General features: G+C 61.7%; 2 protein-coding genes across 4 annotated transcripts; one reads left to right on the top strand and one right to left on the bottom strand.

Annotated features, from left to right (window-relative positions):
* Positions 1-300: 300 nt before the first annotated feature.
* Positions 301-8,817, bottom strand: HEXD (hexosaminidase D). 2 transcript variants are annotated; one of them, XM_056115404.1, is made up of 12 exons: positions 8,700-8,817; positions 7,875-7,984; positions 5,843-5,930; positions 3,397-3,561; positions 2,779-2,962; positions 2,490-2,561; positions 2,153-2,348; positions 1,899-1,981; positions 1,417-1,495; positions 1,246-1,347; positions 842-931; positions 301-613 (listed from the first exon to the last, which is right to left on the bottom strand). In XM_056115404.1, the coding sequence occupies exons 1-12, from the start codon at positions 8,781-8,783 to the stop codon at positions 433-435; spliced, it is 1,434 nt and encodes a 477-aa protein (XP_055971379.1). In that variant the 5' UTR covers positions 8,784-8,817; the 3' UTR covers positions 301-432. The 2 variants fall into 2 exon arrangements, with proteins under 2 accessions (XP_055971379.1, XP_055971380.1); XM_056115405.1 differs by lacking the exon at positions 8,700-8,817 and adding an exon at positions 8,085-8,207.
* A 475-nt stretch (positions 8,818-9,292) lies between these two features.
* On the top strand, positions 9,293-16,268 carry OGFOD3 (2-oxoglutarate and iron dependent oxygenase domain containing 3). Of its 2 annotated transcripts, XM_056115458.1 has the most exons (9): positions 9,293-9,445; positions 10,950-11,170; positions 12,292-12,367; positions 12,806-12,848; positions 13,027-13,091; positions 13,663-13,719; positions 14,491-14,644; positions 15,143-15,266; positions 15,355-16,268. In XM_056115458.1, exons 1-9 carry the CDS (start codon positions 9,354-9,356, stop codon positions 15,498-15,500), a joined length of 978 nt encoding a protein of 325 aa, XP_055971433.1. In that variant the 5' UTR covers positions 9,293-9,353; the 3' UTR covers positions 15,501-16,268. The 2 variants fall into 2 exon arrangements, with proteins under 2 accessions (XP_055971433.1, XP_055971434.1); XM_056115459.1 differs by lacking the exon at positions 12,292-12,367 and having other exon boundaries at positions 12,999-13,091.
* Positions 16,269-16,802: the final 534 nt, after the last annotated feature.

Here is a 16,802-nt window from a genome sequence, read left to right as displayed (position 1 = left end):
ATGGGACACCAGCTGTGCTATCACAGCTGCCCTAGTGAGGGGCTGTGGAGATCTGGAAGGAGCAGCGCCCCCCCTGCAGCAGGGGCTGCCTGGACTCTGACGCCACCCAGGCTGCTGCAAGAGCCCCAGTGGCAGAGTGGCAGAGCTAGCTAGCGGCTGCCATGTGGCCCCCAAGACTGCCCAGGTGTCCAGGATCCAGCACCAAACCAGAAGTCCAGCACTGCAAAAGTAACCCTGGCCCTGCCCCCCCACACACATGAGTTTCCCTATGTAAACATAAAAAATGACTCCAACATTAGGTTTTGAACGGCTAGGTACGATGCTTTTTCCCTAAAATAAAGTACAAAATGCAGTGCTGTCTTCTGGGCTGCGATGCTGAGAGGAGGGAGAGGGGACATGGGTGGCGCCAGTCCCTGGGTCCTGCCTTCTCCCTCAGGGCCCAGCATCCGCCCCCTGGGCTGCAGCCTCGCCCAGGTCCTGAAGAAGCATCTGCAAACGCTGCAGGCTGGGCCGCACGTTCTCCTCCAGCCACTCCTCCACGGCGTCCGGGTAGAAGACACGCTGCAGGGCGGCCTCCAGTTCCTGCACCACGGTCTCCCACCTGGCCAGCAGGCTGTGGGTGAGACCCAGAGTCTCAGGGAGGGCAGGCTGGTGGGAGTGCCCCCTGGACAGGCAGGGCATGGCCACAGCCAGAGAACCCTAAGCCACCCAGCCACTCCGACACCCTCGTTTCTCTGCAAGGACAGCCAAGGGGCCCCTAATGGACCATGGGGGTGACCTGGATAGAAAGCTGCAGTCAGCAGGCACAGCTGGCAGAGAGGGATGGTTGGAGGCTGCCTACCTGAGTGCCTGGGGCTGAATGTGCCGGATCATGACTGGGTGGATGAGCTTCCGCCTGCGGTGGTAGGGGCTGAACCAGCCTGTCACATACCTGGGGCAAACAACGGGTGTGTGAGAGCGGGGAGTGGCTTAAGAGGCACCTCTGCAGCCTTGGTCCTGCTAAGCACTTCAGAGCTGCTCGGGCCAGGGATGTATCTCAGCAGTGAAGCCAAAGCCATGCATGCTGGATCCAGGGGAAGCAGTAAACATAAGTTGCTGGAGCCAGAGAAGATACAGGAGTAAGGCTCCATCCCCAGCTCCACAGATAGTTCCCAGGAGTGACCCCTGAGCAGAGCTGAGTGTGGCCCCAAAACAATGATGCGTCCCCCAGAAACTCTTCATGTCGTGGGGATACCCGCTGCTCACCGGTCCTTCTCCAGCAGGGTGTCCACGGAACTGCACAGGTGAAGGCTCACTTGGCTGATGAGGGCCAAGATGTCGCTGCCAGGGAAAGAGCCAGCCCCCTCCCTGCAGAGAGGCAGCCCATGAGAGGGTGGCCTGGCGCAGGGCTGGGTGGGGGTGGGAGGAGGAGGTTACCCTGCGAGGCCCGTGAGTTCCAGGCTTGGGGTCCCAAGGAAGGTCTCCACTCTTGCTCTGGCATCTTCAGCAAAGCCGCCTGAAAACCACCAGACAGTGGTCGGGGGCCTGGACTCTGTGCTGACTACGCTGGCCAGACCCAGTCCTGGAATATCCTGTTTCTCAGCAGCAGTGCTCAGTGGAGAACAGCACCAGAGAGACAGTACGGGGTGAAGTGCCTGCACACAGCTGACCCCTGGGACTGCAGCTGTCCCCGGATGTGGGTCAGGTGGACACAGGTCTGCAGGACAAGAATTGAGCACACAAGGTGTGGTCTGTGCCCGCAGCCCCACTGCACGGAGGAGCCCTGCCAGGGGCCAGCCTGGAGGCCTCCCCGGGCTGACAGCATTTGCCACTGTGAGGAACTCAGGGCCACTGTGTTGGGGGCACGTCCTACTGCTCGACCTGGGCGGGCAGCGGCCGGAATGCCTAGCAGCCCGTACCATGCAGGAGTGTCTGCAGACACACGGCCAGAGACGGGATGCCCACAGGCAGGAGCTCGCACAGCACGGAGAAGTGGTCGTACCTATGGGGGGAGAGACTCAGCTCCGGCCCCACACCAGTGCACAAGGCCACTCTCTAGAAGCTTCCACAGAGCGGCCTTCTGCACCAGCTCCCTGCACCAGGAGCCCTCCAGGAGCCCACTGTCCCCAGGAAGGCAGCTACGCTCACCCTGTGGACCAGGCTGGGGCCCTACCTCTGCCAGCCTGTCAGCACGATGCCCTGCAGTGCGTGGGCAGGCGCGTGAGCTGCCACCTGCAGCCACTGCACGTGGTTCCTCAGGTGATGCTCAATGGGGGTCAGCGCCTGGCTGGCCCCGGTGGCCCCCTTGAAGGCGCTGGCGGCCCACAGGCGGGCAAAACCGCATTTGCGGTACTTCTCCACAAGAAGGGCTGTGGGAGAGCAACGGGATGTGTCACCCCAACACGGGCGACCCAGCTGCATCTGGGCCTTGCCGGGTGGGGGCCAGGGGATGCCAAGTCTTTCCTGAGGACCAGGCCCTGGGATGGGGCAGAGCCTGAAGGTACACTGACCCTTGGCATGGACGTCGAGGTCGGCCCCGTAGTCCCAGAGCACTGGCTCCACCAGCTGCGGCAATCCGGAGGCTGGGGGCAGGAGAGCGGCAAGTGGCAGGCCCCGGGCAGACACAATTGCACCCACCTGTGCCCGGAAGGCCGAGCTCCCTGCCTGCCCCGCCCTGGAGATGCAGTCACGGCTTCTGTGTGCCTCGAGCCACTCTGCCCAGAAGCCCTGTCCGGCTGTCGTGCCCGGAGCGGGCTTGCTGCCTCTCAGGCTCCCCCTCCCTCGGCCACGCCTTCCCACCTGAGAGCTGGCCCTCGGGGATGTCCCGCAGCATGTCGTCCCACACGAGGGGCGTCGTGGTGGGGTGCTGGGCCAGCACATGGCTGGCCACCGCCTTCACGTGGGACAAGCACAGCTGTGTTTTGCTGTTGTGTTCCTGCTGCAGCCACCGCCTCGAGGCCTCGCCCTCCCCGAGGTAGTAGACCTGCGGAGGCCCAGGGTGCGGGTGAGTGGACACCCCCCAGAGCCTGCCGCAGAAACCTCAGGACAGCAAAGCTGCAGGGAAGAGTGGGAGGGGCTGCCTACAGGCCAGGCAGGGGCCCTGGAGCCCACCCCTGCTCCCTTGGAAAGCACCAAGAAGGTCCTTCCGAGCAAAAACTCCGGGGTCTGTACGGTTGCCACCTGTGTGCACGCTGTGTGCCTTCAGGGCTAGCACTGCACACCAGAGCCCAGCAAGCGCTCTGCCACGGCCCACCTGCTCCAGCGCCAACCCCAGTCTGTGGGGGCCTCGGCCAGCAGGGCCAGGCAGCTGCAACCAGTGGGAGGCCGGTCACACATGAGAGGACACATGTCCACACGGTGGGGCGGAGAGAAGCAGTGGGAGCAGAGGGCAAAGGGCACAACCCACCAGGCACCCACCTCGTCACAGCCCAGGTGGAGCCAGCGAGCGCCTGGGTGCAGCTGCAGCACCTGCTGTACCATGGCCGCCACCAGTGCCTGGGATTCAGCCTCGTGGGGATTCAGGGTGTTGGGGAACAGCGGCACTTCCCGGAGATGCGCCAGAGCCTTGTGCTTCAGCACGAACTGCGGAGAGAACGGAGCTCTGTGGCGCCACCGCTTGGGCTGGTGGACTTCTGGCTCAGCTGCCTCGGGACACTGGGGACTGGCTGGGACAGTTCAGGAAAGCAGCCATGGGAACAACAGGCTTCCTACAGTTCCTCACTGGGCTGCCCCTGCACCACCCAACATGCGGGCAGAAGCAGCTGAACCCCCAGTCAGCTCCTCAGTGGTCCCTCGGGGGCCTGAAGGGCAGGTGGGAGACCCAAGGGCACCCAAGGCAGCAGAGATCCAGCCTCTACTGCCCCCACAGAGAGGCCGGTCTGCTGCGAGGGGCCCGACTGTTGGGGCACACAGCGACTTGGAGTGAAGCCCAGCATGGGAGAAGGGGTGTCCCTGCACACAGATGCTTACGGGACCAGCTGTTTACTTTCTGGGAATTTTTCAAAGGAATCTTGATCATAATCAAGACTGACTATGGGGGTCTGGTGCGATAGCACAGCGGGTAGGGCATTGGCCTTGTATGCAGCTGACCCAGGTTCGATTCACAGCATCCCATATGGTCCCCTGAGCACTGCAAGGAGTAATTCCTGAGTGCTTGAGCCAGGAGTAACCCCTGTGCAAAGCCGGGTGTGACCCAAAAAGCAAAAAAAAAAGACTATGATCCAGATTCCTTGTCTCTTCTGGAGTCACACCAGCTGCAATCAGAGCTCACTCCTCACTCTGAGCTCAGGGATCACTCCTGGTAAGCTCCAGGGACCATATGGAACGCTGGGGATTGAACTGGGTCTGCCATGTGTGCAATCGCTCCAGCTCCCTCGGTTTATGCATGTGTGCATGTGCATGCGCACGTGTGTGTGTGTGTGTGTGTTCCAAGGATTAAGGGAAACTCTGTACAGTAAGACAAAAATAAAAATCCATCCAGTGGGGTTGGGAGATTTTCAAAGGTCAGAAAAAAGAAGCTGGGACTAATAGCATAGGGGTAGGGTGTTTGCCTTGCACGCGGCTGACCTGGGTTCGATTCCTAGCATCCCATACGGTCCCCTGAGCACCTCCAGGAGTAATTCCTGAGTGCATGAGCCAGGTGTGACCCTGTGCATCGCTGGGTGTGACCCAAAAAGAAAAAAAAAAAGTCTGAACTGAGGAAATAGGTCCACAATGATCTCGTTTTGTTTTGGGGCCACACCTGGCTCTGGACTCAGGAAATCACTTCTGATCGTGCTTGGGAAGCCATATGGGATTTCAGGGATCAAACTTGGGCTGGCTGCATGCAAGGTGAGCACCCTACCTATTGTCACTCCAGTCCCACAACAGTATTCAACCTGAATACAGAAAAAAAGGTGGCAGAAGGCGCAGAACCTGTGGATTGCACATAGAGGGACAGGACAGCAGGGAAGACGTCCCCTGAGCACTGAGCTGGCAGCAAGCCCTGAGCACTACAGGTGTGACCCCAACACCTAACCCCAACAAATAAAAGGGAGTTTCCCAGAGGTGAGCCAAGGAAGTCTGAGGACGTCTGGCTCAGATGCTGCCTTCCAGAACTGAGTCAGAGAAGCTGCTTGGAGTGGGGAGGAGCAGCAACTCCCCCACAGGGAGTCATCCCAGGCAGCTTGAAAGCAGGAGCAGAGATGGTCTGCCTTGAGTGGGCAGGGAGAAGACAGGGAGACGTGGCCTCTGGGCAAAACAGGGGCAGCTGGCCAGCAGAGACTGATGGCCTAGGTGGAGGGGACATGGGCAGCAGCGGGAAGGAGCAGACAGAGGGGACAGAGAGAGACAGCCCCACGGGGAGGCAGAGAGCAGTGCGTAGCTCATGGTACTCTACAGATGTAAGAAGGGTGTTTGGTGACCGGATGTGATGTGGGAAACTGCATCTCAGGGAGGATGGGGGAGAAAGCAGGAAGCATTTCTTTCCTTGATGACTGCTTGTGCTAGAGAGGACAGGAGAGGGGCCTGCTTGCACTGTCAGACCCTGGCTCCAACGCTGGCACCACACAGAGTACCCCGACCCCTGCAGGAATCACACCTGAACACCTCGCCCCACCGCCCCACCCCGTCCCTCCTCCCCACCCCGTCCCTCCTCCAAGCATTTCCCTCCCACAAACTGATGGATGCCGGGTCCCTCCATCCCCTCTGGCTTCTCCCTCCAATCCTACAGGGTTGTTCTGAGCTGTTCACTACAAGGAACCAGGGCCACTGAGCACTCCCCAAGCCCCTAGGTCCAGGGCTCCAGACCACAGGCCACCCACACGCCGCTCCCACTGCCTAGGCCCCGCCCACAGGGGGCAACAGGGCAGCAACCCGCACTCACCTCCATGTGGCCGAATGTCTGCACCAGGGGTATGACCTCCAGCCCATGCCGAGTGGCCAGATGCAGAATCTCGCCGATTTCTGCAGGGCTGGGGACAGTGACATCCTGAGAGGGTCATGCCTGCTCCTCCCCCTCCTTCTCAGGAACCTGGGCCTGTTGCTTGTCGCCAACAATGAAGAGCCTCAGGAGTGCTGAGTGATAGTACAGCTAGTAGGCACATCTGCCTTGCACATGGCCCACCCAGGTTCGATCCCCACCCAGGTTTGATCTCTGGCAACTCATGCAGTCCTCCGAACACCTCTAGGCGTAATTCCTGAGTACAGAGCCAGGAGTAAGTCCTGAGTATTGGCATTACCAGGTGTGGCCTCAAAACAGTAACAAATGAGCAAAAAAGAGTCATACAGGCATCTTCCCATTTTTGACGGTCCCCTCTGTTGTCCCTTCATTCACTGAACTGCACAGCGCAGGGCTGGCAGGGAACAGCGCCCCCCAGAGGGTCCAGGCACCAGAAGCTGGGCATTCAGCCCACGACTGGAAATGTGCAGAAGGTTCCAGAAAACAGAGGAAGGTGCTGTGATGTGACATGGAGAGTCCTGGCTCACACCTACAAGTGGGGTTTGGCTGGAACACACACACTCTGTCTAGCACATGTGACATCAGACACCCCGGGCCCACCCCTGAGGACTACCTGGTGATCACTACCAGAAGAAAGAAAAAGGTTGACAGCACCCCCCTGGCAGCTTCTAGGCCCAGAAGCTGTGGGGAGTGGGCTGGGGGCAGAGAGGAGTGGAAAGTGCACGGAATGCCTGGGTCACCCACATCCCAGTGCGCTGGTGACCAGGCATCAAAGAGGAGCCATGGCCATGTTTCACCTGCCTTTGGAACGTCCTGGGGAGCAGGCTCCCTGGCACTCGGGAGCCTGGAGGTCATTCCCAGGGCACTTGGCCTGGCTGTGTGGCTTGGCCCCAGGCGGTGTGGCAGGGATCAAACTCTCATGCACACCTCTCTTCAAGCCCTTTCCCAGTCCTGTATCATACCTGCAGTAGTCAGTCGGTTTGGGTTTTTTATTTTCTTTTTGCTTTTTGGGGCCATAACTGGCAGTGCCCAGGGGTTACTCCTGGCTTTGCACTCGGTACTACAGCTCCAGCCCAGGTAGTCGGTTCTGGAAGGATACCAGTCACACGAAGCTCTGCCTCTATCCTCAACTTTTAGTTGCCTTTTTAGTTTTCTGGTGGGGGGGGCACACACATATGGTGTTCAGGGGCTTCCTGGCTCTGTGCTCGGGAGTGGCCTCTGGAAGCACTTGGGGGATGTTATACAGTGCTGAGAATCAAAGCCACGACAGCTATGAGCAAGGCCAAGTCTCAAGACACTTGTATGTCTCGAGTCAGTCACTACATGTCCTCATACTCGACAAATATGCTTAGTCAAGCTTCACAGGAGCCCTTGTATTTTCTCATTCAAAAACAATCCATCTGCTGCAGGTAGGGAACACGGCCAAAGAGAAGGAAAAGACAGTGAACAACCACCAAACACAGCCCACAGACAGGCATGCTTGGTTACCACATCTACTATGCACAGGGACACCGGGACAGACACCAGACTAGGGGATGCCTGTACAGAGGCGCTGGAGGATGCTGGTACAGACACCCACTCTGGGGACACCTGTGAAGACACCTATATGGGGGATACCTGTGCAGACACCCATACGGGGGACGCCTGTGCAGACTCCCGTACAGGGGACACCTGTGCAGACATCCATATGGGGGACACCTGTGCAGACACTCATACTGGGGATGCCTGTGCAGACACCCATATGGGAGACTCTTGTGCAACACCCATACTGGGGTCACCTGTCAGACACTCATACTGAGGATGCCTGTGCAGACACCTATATTGAGGATGCCTGTATACTGGGGTCACTCGCACTAGTGGATGTCTGTATTGAGGCACCTATATGCAAAGATCCTGTGCTGGGATGCTGCCCTCAGAACCAAACAGCTATGTAAGGGGTGACACCCTATGGCGGTACCTGTATGCATGCTTGGCCCTCAGCAGCTGCAGGTGGCCGTCGTAGGGAAACATGTCCTCATACTCGATGAGGAGCCCATTCGCGCCCAGAGCTTGGAAGAGCGGAAAGACCTGGGGAGGGGGGGGGCATCAGGGAGTGATGTGCAGACGAAGTATGGGGGAGAGGGGACAGCTGAGTGCGTACACTGTGAACCAGGGGTGCCACCAACACCTGGCACAGAGTGTGGGGCAGCAAAATGGAACCACTACACAGCCGCCAGGAGAGTGCCTGAGACGGAAGCTGGCTCCTGGCCAGAGAGCAGCTCCTTACCTGAAGGAACCAGGACAGAGAGTTCCTGCAGAGCATTGGGCTAGGGCCAAGGGTCCCTCTAGAGCGTGGGGCTAGGGTTGAGGGTCCCTCCTGAGCATGGGGCTGGACCAAGGGTCCCTCCACAGCATGGGGCTAGGGTCCCTGCAGAGTATGGGGGTGGAACAGAATGTCCCTCTGGAGTGTGGGGCTGGGGTAGAGCATCCCTTGAGAAAACAGGGTCCGGGGCTGGGGTGCCTGATCCCGTCCCTACAGTTCTCTTGTCGGTGTCAGAACCCTCATCTCTGCCTTAGGAGTGCTCACGGGGCCTGACACTCGGTATTTAGCCAGCCGTAAGAGGAAGCCTTTTCCAAAGGCCTCCTGCAGGCAGGAGGTGAGCAGGGGAGGACACTGTGTCGGGGACAATCTCAGGTCAAAGTGGTCCTTTTGCTTTCCTGGCTGCTCTGCTTTGAGTGATGGGTGGGGGCTGTAGGCTCCCCTCTGGGTCCCGTGGTGGGTCTGAGCACTGCGGCGGCGCACCTCGGAGAGGTAGGACACCCTGGGCGGGGCTCCCTTGAGGTCCAGATGAACGAGCCGCATCTTGAAGGGTGAGCAGCCTGACATGGCACCTATCCTGGGTGAACGACACACGGCAGGATCCGGGGTCCCGGCGCGGTCTGCAGGGGGAGACAAGGTACCTGTGGCCCGGTGGCCTGCCCCTCCGCCCCAGCCCAGCTCACAGCCCGCCTCACAGACACCCTGTCCGCGCCACGGGCCAAACTTTCTTCAGCTCCGCGAAACGTTGCTGTGGGGGCAGGGGGAAACGAGTCATTCTGAAATGGAGTGAGGTCACGCCAAGACAGACAGGCGCGGCGAAGCCTCCGCCCGGGGTTAGGAGGAGGGTCCCGCGCCCCCACCCCCAAACGCACCGAGGGCAGCGCGGGAACTAAGGCGGCAAGGGCCCGCCGGTGGGGGTGGTCTGTCCGCCCGGCACACCGCTCGCGCCGGGAACCCCGAGGGGCGCGGCCTCCCGACCTGATCCGGGTGGGCGCGGCTCCGCAGGCGCCAAGCGGGATGCGCGCCGCGCTCGGCCCTCGATTGCCGCCGCCTGGCGCAGCCCACGGCCGAGCGCCGAGCGCCGAGCGCGTCGCTCGCGTCCCCGCGTCCCGCCGGCGCGTCCGCACAGCCCGGCCGATGGCGCCTCAGCGGAGGGGCGCGCCCAGGGCGCACGAGGCCGGCGCGGGAGCACCCGAGCGCAGGCGGCACGGCAGGAAGCCGGCGGCGGGGTAGGGGGCGGCGAACGCCGCGGGGGCGCAGCGCGGGCCTGCGGGGCGGGACGGCCGGGGGCGGGGCCTAGGCGGGGGCCAGGGTCTTCCGGGGGCAGAGCCTAGGGCCTGGGCCTCCCGGGGACGGGGCGGGGGCGGGGCCTAGGGCTGGGGATGGACATTCCGGGGGCGGGGCCTGGGACGAGAACCGATCCTTAGGGGGCGGGGCCTAGGCCTTGGACCTCCCTGGGGGCGGGGCGGGATGGAGGCGGGGTCTAGGGCCTGGGCCTCCTTGGGGTCGGGCCGGGCCTGAGCCGGGGCCTTCTGGGGGTGGAGCCTAGGGTCTGGGCCTCCCGGGGGGCGGGGCGGAAATGGAGCGGGGGGAGGGGTGCCTGAGACGGGGTCGGGGCCTAGTGGCGGGGCCGGGGCCTTCTGGGCGCGGGGCGGGCCGGGGTGGGGCCTAGGCCTGAACCTCCCAGGGGGCGGGACCTAGGGCCTGGGCTTTCCCCGGGGGAGGGGCCTAGCGCCTGGACCTCCCTCTGGGCGGGGCCATAGCCGGGGCCTTACGGGGGCGGGACGGAGTGGGGCCTAGGACCTGCCCTCTCGGGGGCAGGGCTGGAGCCTTTCGGAGGCGGGGACGGGGGCGGGGCCAGGGTCTTTTAGGGGCGAGCCTCCTGAGGGCGGGATCTTCTGGGGTTAGGGCGAGACGGGGTGGGTCCTTGAGACACGGGCATTCTGGGTGGGTGCAGCGGGGGCGGGGCGCAATTGGGGAAGGGCCGCTACGGGGGCGGGGCCAAGAGTCAGGGCCTTCTGGGCGGGGCGAAAAGAGGTGGGGCCGCGACTCAGGCGGGGGGGACTCGCTGGAGGGGCGGGAGTACCTGGGCTGGGTCTGGGGCGTGGAGGGGCGTGGCCGGGACCACTTGCTGCGCGGGAACCCTTGGCATTTAGAAAACCCGAGTTGACTTTCCTCTTGCATGTCCGCGCTGCGCTGTTCCTCCTGTCATTAATATCTCTGACTTTAGAATGGGTATGTCTCCGTTTCTGGAGCATGCATGACAGCCTCAGTGTTAGGCTGCCTGGAAAATGGGAGGCTTCCCTCGTTGGCCCTAATCGCAACCCCGAGGACGGAATGGGGAAGGGTCAATGTACTGTCGGTGTAGCCCAGGTGTGGGACGCGAACTCAACTCAGAAAACGTCTTACCTGATGACTGCTTCCACATGCTGGTCCTCTTTTTTGTTTTTTTGGGACCACACCTGGCAGTGCCCAGGATACCATATGTGGTGCCTGGGGGGAATCAAACCCAGGTCGGCCGTGTGCCAAGCAAGAGCCCTCCCCACTGCACTGTCACTCCAGCCCTAGTGCTGTCCCCTTTTTGGCTGACTTGTGATTTTAGTTGGTTTGACTTGGGTTAGTTCCAGACAGGCTCCTGGGAGCATGGCTTTGAGCTGGTGTGGCAGGACACTGCAGCTAGCTGGCCCTGAGCAGGTGTGCATGGTTGGCTGACACATGTGCCTCTGTCCTCAGCAACAAGGGAGGCTGGACTCCAAAGCAGTTGCGCAGAAAGTGGCTAAGCGCCGCCGCGGTGCTGGGAGCCTGTGCTGGGCTCGCAGGGCTCCTGCTTTGGGACCACCAGCAAGGTGAGGAGGGCGTCACTGAGGTCCTGGCTGGCCGCGACGAGGTGCTGCCCGGCAGATTCTTCACGGTGCCCTGTTCCGAAGATTACGACAGTCACCGCAGGTTCGAAGGTACGTGGTGCCCGGGAAGAGCCACAGGGTCACTGCAGAATGGGTCTGGGTTGCTGCCGGTTTTTTCCCGGGGCTGGTGGGGGATGCAGGCCCAGAGTGGAGGGCATGGAGGAGCCGAGGGTGCATCCACCACATGGTGCTCCCTCTGAGAGAGGAGACAGCTTATCCACAGACACCTAGGAGAGAAAGTCAAGCAGGGGGACCGGAGAAAACTACCAGAGCCCGAGAGGGTCACTGTGTGGTCACCTCACTACCAGAAACCCTACCCATACCCCATTCTAAGGTCTCTCTGACGAGGGCATGAGGGGAAGAGTTGGTGCCATGTTAGGGGCTGCAGGGTGGCCCCAGAAGGGACCAAGGATGGAGGGAGGTCAGATCTGTGGGGTTTAGCACTCCAGAGGTCAGTTCCTGGAGGAGCAGCACCTGGGAGTGAGTACCTGGAGGATCAGTACTTCGTGATCAGTACTTGGAGATCAGTATCTGGAGGGTCAGGGGTGTCAGACCTTGGAGGGTCAATGCTTGGGGGTCAGCAAGTAGATGATCAGCACCTGGGGATCTGCTCTCCTTCCCTCGAGCCCCTCTCCCTTGGCCCCTTGAGAGGGAGCTCGGCTTTCAAGGCTCTGATTCCCCACCCCACACTGGCCTCTCCCCTGGAGTACAGGGATTTGTTTCAAAACTTACGACTGCTCTTATTGTAATAAAAGCACTGACATCAACCAGGTTGATTTGAGCCCCAGACTTGGTTGCCTGCTGAGGTTGTGTGTGACGCTTAAATCAACTGCCTGATTTAAGCCCTGCCCCTGTCCCCGCACCCCTGCCCTGTCCTGCCCCACTGCAGCTTGCCCTTGTCTCTCTAGCCCTGACCCCGTCTGCTTCTCCATCCTCCCTCTGAGCCCTGGTGGGAATCTATCTGTGGTCCAGGAGGAGTTGGGGGACATGAAAGGTGCTGGGCCTGTGGCCAGTTCTCAGGACTCAGGTGCACATCTGTCACCCAAGGGTGTTGGGGGTCCCACCACCTCCCTGGGGTTCCTGTCCTGGTAGCCACATCTGCCCCAAGACCTCCCCCAGATCCTTTGTCCCTGGTCAGGGGGCCCTATGTCACCCTGGCTCTTCCTGGCTAGGCTGCTCCCCAAGGAAGTGTGGCCGGGGCGTGTCTGATGTCGTCATCTCCAGGGAGGAAGCCCAGCGCATTCGCAGGTATGCGCGACCAAGGGGTGGGTCCGTTTTCAGAGTGCAGGGCCCTGGCTGGACATGGGGTTCTCTCCCAGGAAGCAGCCCTGGCCCCTCAAACTCCAGTGCCACTGCACCTCACTTCCCACCTCCTTGAGCTCCTGTCTTCAGAGATCGCCAGAGCGGAGTCCCTGCCACTGGGAGGACCACCCCGCCAGCCCCCCTCCGGGTGGTGATAGACCCAGTCCCCAGGGGGACCCAAGGGTAGTGGGGTCTGGCGAGATCAGGGCCATGCCCCTGGTGGCCACTGGATGCCAGACCAAGGCGCTGCCCTCACCCCTGTCTGATTGTTCCTGCCACAATGCCACTGGTTCATCCTGCTGCCTGGGCAGAGCTGGCTGCACCTGCCAGGATTGTTCTAGAAGGTGCTAAAGCTCTACTCTGACTCTGTGCCCTTCCCTGCAGCATTGCTGAGAAGGGACTGGCCCTGGGAGGATCTGACGGTGGGGTAAGTGTCTGGGGAACAGGTGTGTGCAGGGTGCACACAGGGCTGACGATGGGGTGAGTATAGGGGGAGTGGGTGCACGCAGGGCTGACAGTCACCTTGCATGGAGGAGTGGAGACTGTCGCTGGCCTCCGGTTTGGCCTCCCTCTCCAGGCCCTGTGGCCCTGCCCATGTTTTGCAGGCGTCCATCCTGGACCTGCACTCGGGTGCCCTGTCGGTCGGGAAGCACTTTGTGAACCTGTACAGGTGAGAGCCCGCGCCTGCCTCTCCTCTGCAAGGAGCCCTGAGCTGTCCTGGGTCCGGGCAGTTTCGAGCTGGGCGGGGTGACACAGCCAGCAGGGCAACGAGGACCAGGTATACCAGGTATGGCCCTTGTCTTGGCCACCCCTCGGGGCCAGAACCCATGCCCCAGCTCTGGTAGTAGCCAGCCACCAGGGGGTCTTCCCAGGAAAGTAGGGGGGGAGGCGGAGAGGGCAGAGGGCGCTTGTCTTGCACACAGATGACCCAAGTTTGATCCCCAGCATCCCATATGGTTCCCTGAGCACCACCAGGTGTTGCCCAAAAGCAAAAAAAAAAAAGGAAAGCAGTGGGCAGAAAACTTCCTCTGGCAGTGGACTGGGCAGGAGGAGTACAGGAAGCAGGGAGGTGGCGGCAGGCTGTGAGGAGGAGGCAGGGATGAGGGGGCCAGGCCGGGACCATGATGAGAGGTGGGGGTGGCGGGCCTGGAGCGATGGACAGAGGAACCCCTGTGGGAACCCCAGGGTGAGGTGACAGGACAGGCATGGAGGAGGTGAATGACAGCTCTGCCTGTTTCCAGATACTTCGGAGACCAGATCCAGAACATCTTCTCTGAAGAAGACTTTCAGCTCTACCGGTGAGCCGGCAGCCCTGGGCACAGCAGTGGGACAGCTGAGAGGGGAGCCCAGGCCCCCCACCACAAAGAAGGCGTCCTGTCGTCCCACCAGTGCACTCGCCTGCCCACACTGGACACCGCCCGTCCATGTCCACCCCTCCCTTCATCCATTCCCTTCCTGGCCACCATCCTCACCCTCTCCCCTCCCCATCCCCTACTCCCCTTGTGCACTCAGCTCTCCCAGTCAGTCACCTTCACCTACTCTTGGAAGGCAGGTGGGAATCTGGGAAGGCGACCCTGCTGAGCAGAAGCATTTGTATCTGGTGGGGAACGGCACAGAGACAGCCGTACCTCAAGACCACTCAGCACTGTCCTCAGCCCTCTGTAAGCCAGGGCTGCTGTGGGTGTCCTACTGGCTCTGTGCTAAGGGCTCACCCCAGTGGGCGTGGGGGGCCATATGGGATGCCAGTGGTTGAACGCAGGTCAGTCATGTGCAAGGCAAACGCCCTCCCCGCTGTACCCCAGGGTCAGTCAGTACACATTCCCACCAGGTGGTGTGGAGATGCTGTGGGCAGGTAGCTACTGGGCACAGCTGAGTTCGTGGCCACCTCCAGGTTAGCTCGCATGTCTGCCAGAAGAGCTGTGTCTCCCCAGCTCCTTCCTCCAGGCTCTCTGGGCACCGCCTGCCTCTTCTGCTCATGCCATGCATGTGCTTCTGGTGTGCTTCTGGTGTGAGCCATGTGCCCCATTCAGCCACTGTCCTGCGGTGGTGACACCCGGTTTTCCCTGCAGGGATGTGCGGCGCAGGGTGCAGCTCGCCATCGCCGAGGCTTTCGGCATCAGCGCCTCTGCGTTGCACCTGACAAAGCCCACGTTCTTCTCCCGCATTAACAGCACAGGGGCCCAGACAGCGCATGACGAGTACTGGCACGCGCACGTGGACAAGGTGATTGGAGAGGGGCCCTGCCGTGTGGGCGGAGCCATCGCCCTGTGTGGGCGGAGCCACGTCCCTGTGTGGGTGGGGTCACGTTCCAGGGTGGGTGGGGCTATACTCCATGTGGGCGGGACATGGCCTTGCATGGGCGGGGTCACGTTCTGATGTGGGTGGGGCTATACTCCCTATGGGCAGGACCATATTTCAGGGTAGGCGGGGCGATACTCTCTGTGGGCGGAGCTATGTCCCTGTGTGGGCGGGTACACAACCCTGCGTGGATGGGGCCACCTTCCCGGGTGGGCGGCGGGCGTGGCTATACTCTCGAGGGCAGGCTCACGTTTTGATGTGGGCAGAGCTATGTTCCAGTGTGGGCGGGGTTATACTCTTGTGGGCGGGGTCATGTTCCAGGGTGCGCAGACCTATGCTCCCTGTGGGTGGGGCCTCGGCCCTGCTGCTCCTGGGCACAGCCCACGGCCAGGGCCCTGGACCGTGTCTGACACTTACCCACAGGTGACCTACGGCTCCTTTGACTACACGTCGCTACTGTACCTCTCTGACTACCTGGCTGACTTCGGCGGAGGCCGCTTCGTGTTCATGGAGGACGGGGCCAACAGAACCGTGGAGCCCAGAGCCGGTAGGTCGTGTCTGGGGGTAGGGGGTGGTCACCAGGACCCCCATGCTGCCCCTCGTGGGTAACACGCCTCGCCCCCACCCCTCCACAGGCCGTGTCTCCTTCTTCACCTCAGGCTCTGAGAACCTGCACCGGGTGGAGAAGGTGCGCTGGGGCACCCGCTATGCCATCACCATCGCCTTCTCCTGCAACCCGGACCATGGCATCTCGGACCCGGCCTTCGGTCAAGATGCCTAACTGCCAAGGGCCTGCTCTGGTGGGGGCGCCTTGGAGACCTCCAGTGCAGGACTTGCTGGAGGGGCTACGGCAGGGTGGGCAGCCCGTGCCTGCCAGCCTTCTTGACTCAAGTCCCAGGGACCCTGGTGGAGGTCCTATGTCTGTCCCAGCCCCCTCGGGCGTCTGTCCAGCCAGGTCTGGCTGCGCTACCTGGCCCTGCTGCCGGTCCTGGCAGAGGGCAGAGGAGCGGGGATGCTCAGCCACTTTGGTTCCTCCACCTTCCTGCAGATGCCTCAGAACAGAGGGGCCCCTGCCCGGGACAGGCCCTGGGCCCCCCAGAGGAGCCTCCGGGACTGCAGGCATGTGGGCCGGGCCCCTCTCAGGTTCCCTACTGCACCAGAGCCAACCAGAGCCGCAGGCGAGAGACCGTCCATGCCACTGACTTTGTTCCACTGAAGGCCCCTCTGCCCCCTGAGCCACACACCCACTCTCTCCCAGCCCTTGGTAAAGATCAAAGGCCTTGGGGCACATCTATGAAGAGAGGACAGGTTTATGGAGGACACTCCTGGCTTGACTCAAGGTCCCCTCCCACCCCTGAGCCGAACCCAGTCTCGAGGTAGCAGAGGAAAAGCCTCCTGGTGCTTTTCTCTTGCAATCCCAGTCCCCAAGCCCCTGGGCAGAGGTCCTGGCATCCTGGTGGGCACGCAGCACCCACTGTTCACCAGGTGAGGGGCCTTCCACCGCCCACCCCTCTCCCAGAGATACTTGGCCAGGAAAATAAAGACCTGTGGCTACAAGTGAGATTCTTCTCCTTCGTGGATGGCACAGCCAGCCACAGAAAGCAGACACAGACGCCAGTGACCCACACGTGGAGCCTGACTGAGTTCAGGGACAGGTGAAGCTGGGGTCGGGGCCTGTGTGTCTGTCCGGGGGTTCGCCCGGACGTCAGCAGGGTCCTAAAGCAGGCAACAGTGCTTCTGTGCTTGGTGGAGGTGGGGGTGGACTATGCATGCAGGCCACCAGGTCTGAGCAGCTGTGCTTCCTGGCAAGGGCAGAGCTGAGGTATCAGGGCACAGGGCCAAGCCAGCTCCCGGGAGGGGGACTGGATTCGAAGGTGAGACTCTGTCCGTCCACCTGGGCCGGGTACTGGTGGCCGCTGTGAGGGAGGCAGAGGCACAGCTGCGGGGAGTGAAGATCCCAGCACATTCTTGAGCCTTCTGTGAACGCAGGGACATGCTGGGGGTGGGGTGGCTGCTAAAGCGCGTGATGGGGAGCGCGTTCTGGAGGACTGAGGTATGTGATCAGTCTGGGGCCAGGCTCCAT

This window comes from Sorex fumeus, unplaced genomic scaffold (assembly GCF_029834395.1).
Source record: "Sorex fumeus unplaced genomic scaffold, SorFum_2.1 ptg000029l, whole genome shotgun sequence".
Classification (NCBI taxonomy): domain Eukaryota; kingdom Metazoa; phylum Chordata; class Mammalia; order Eulipotyphla; family Soricidae; genus Sorex; species Sorex fumeus.
This window is presented reverse-complemented; position numbering and strand designations above follow the sequence as displayed.

Coding starts and splice junctions, on each gene's coding strand:
- HEXD (XM_056115404.1), bottom strand. CDS start 8,783: ATGTCAGGCTGCTCACCCTTCAAGATGCGGCTCGTTCATCTGGACCTC. Junction 7,985..8,699: donor GGGTGTCCTACCTCTCCGAG/GTGCGCCGCCGC, acceptor CCCCCTCCCCAG/GTCTTTCCGCTCTTCCAAGC. Junction 3,562..5,842: donor AGACATTCGGCCACATGGAG/GTGAGTGCGGGT, acceptor TTCTCTCCGCAG/TTCGTGCTGAAGCACAAGGC.
- OGFOD3 (XM_056115458.1), top strand. CDS start 9,354: ATGGCGCCTCAGCGGAGGGGCGCGCCCAGGGCGCACGAGGCCGGCGCG. Junction 11,171..12,291: donor CAGTCACCGCAGGTTCGAAG/GTACGTGGTGCC, acceptor CTTCCTGGCTAG/GCTGCTCCCCAAGGAAGTGT. Junction 13,092..13,662: donor CACTTTGTGAACCTGTACAG/GTGAGAGCCCGC, acceptor GCCTGTTTCCAG/ATACTTCGGAGACCAGATCC.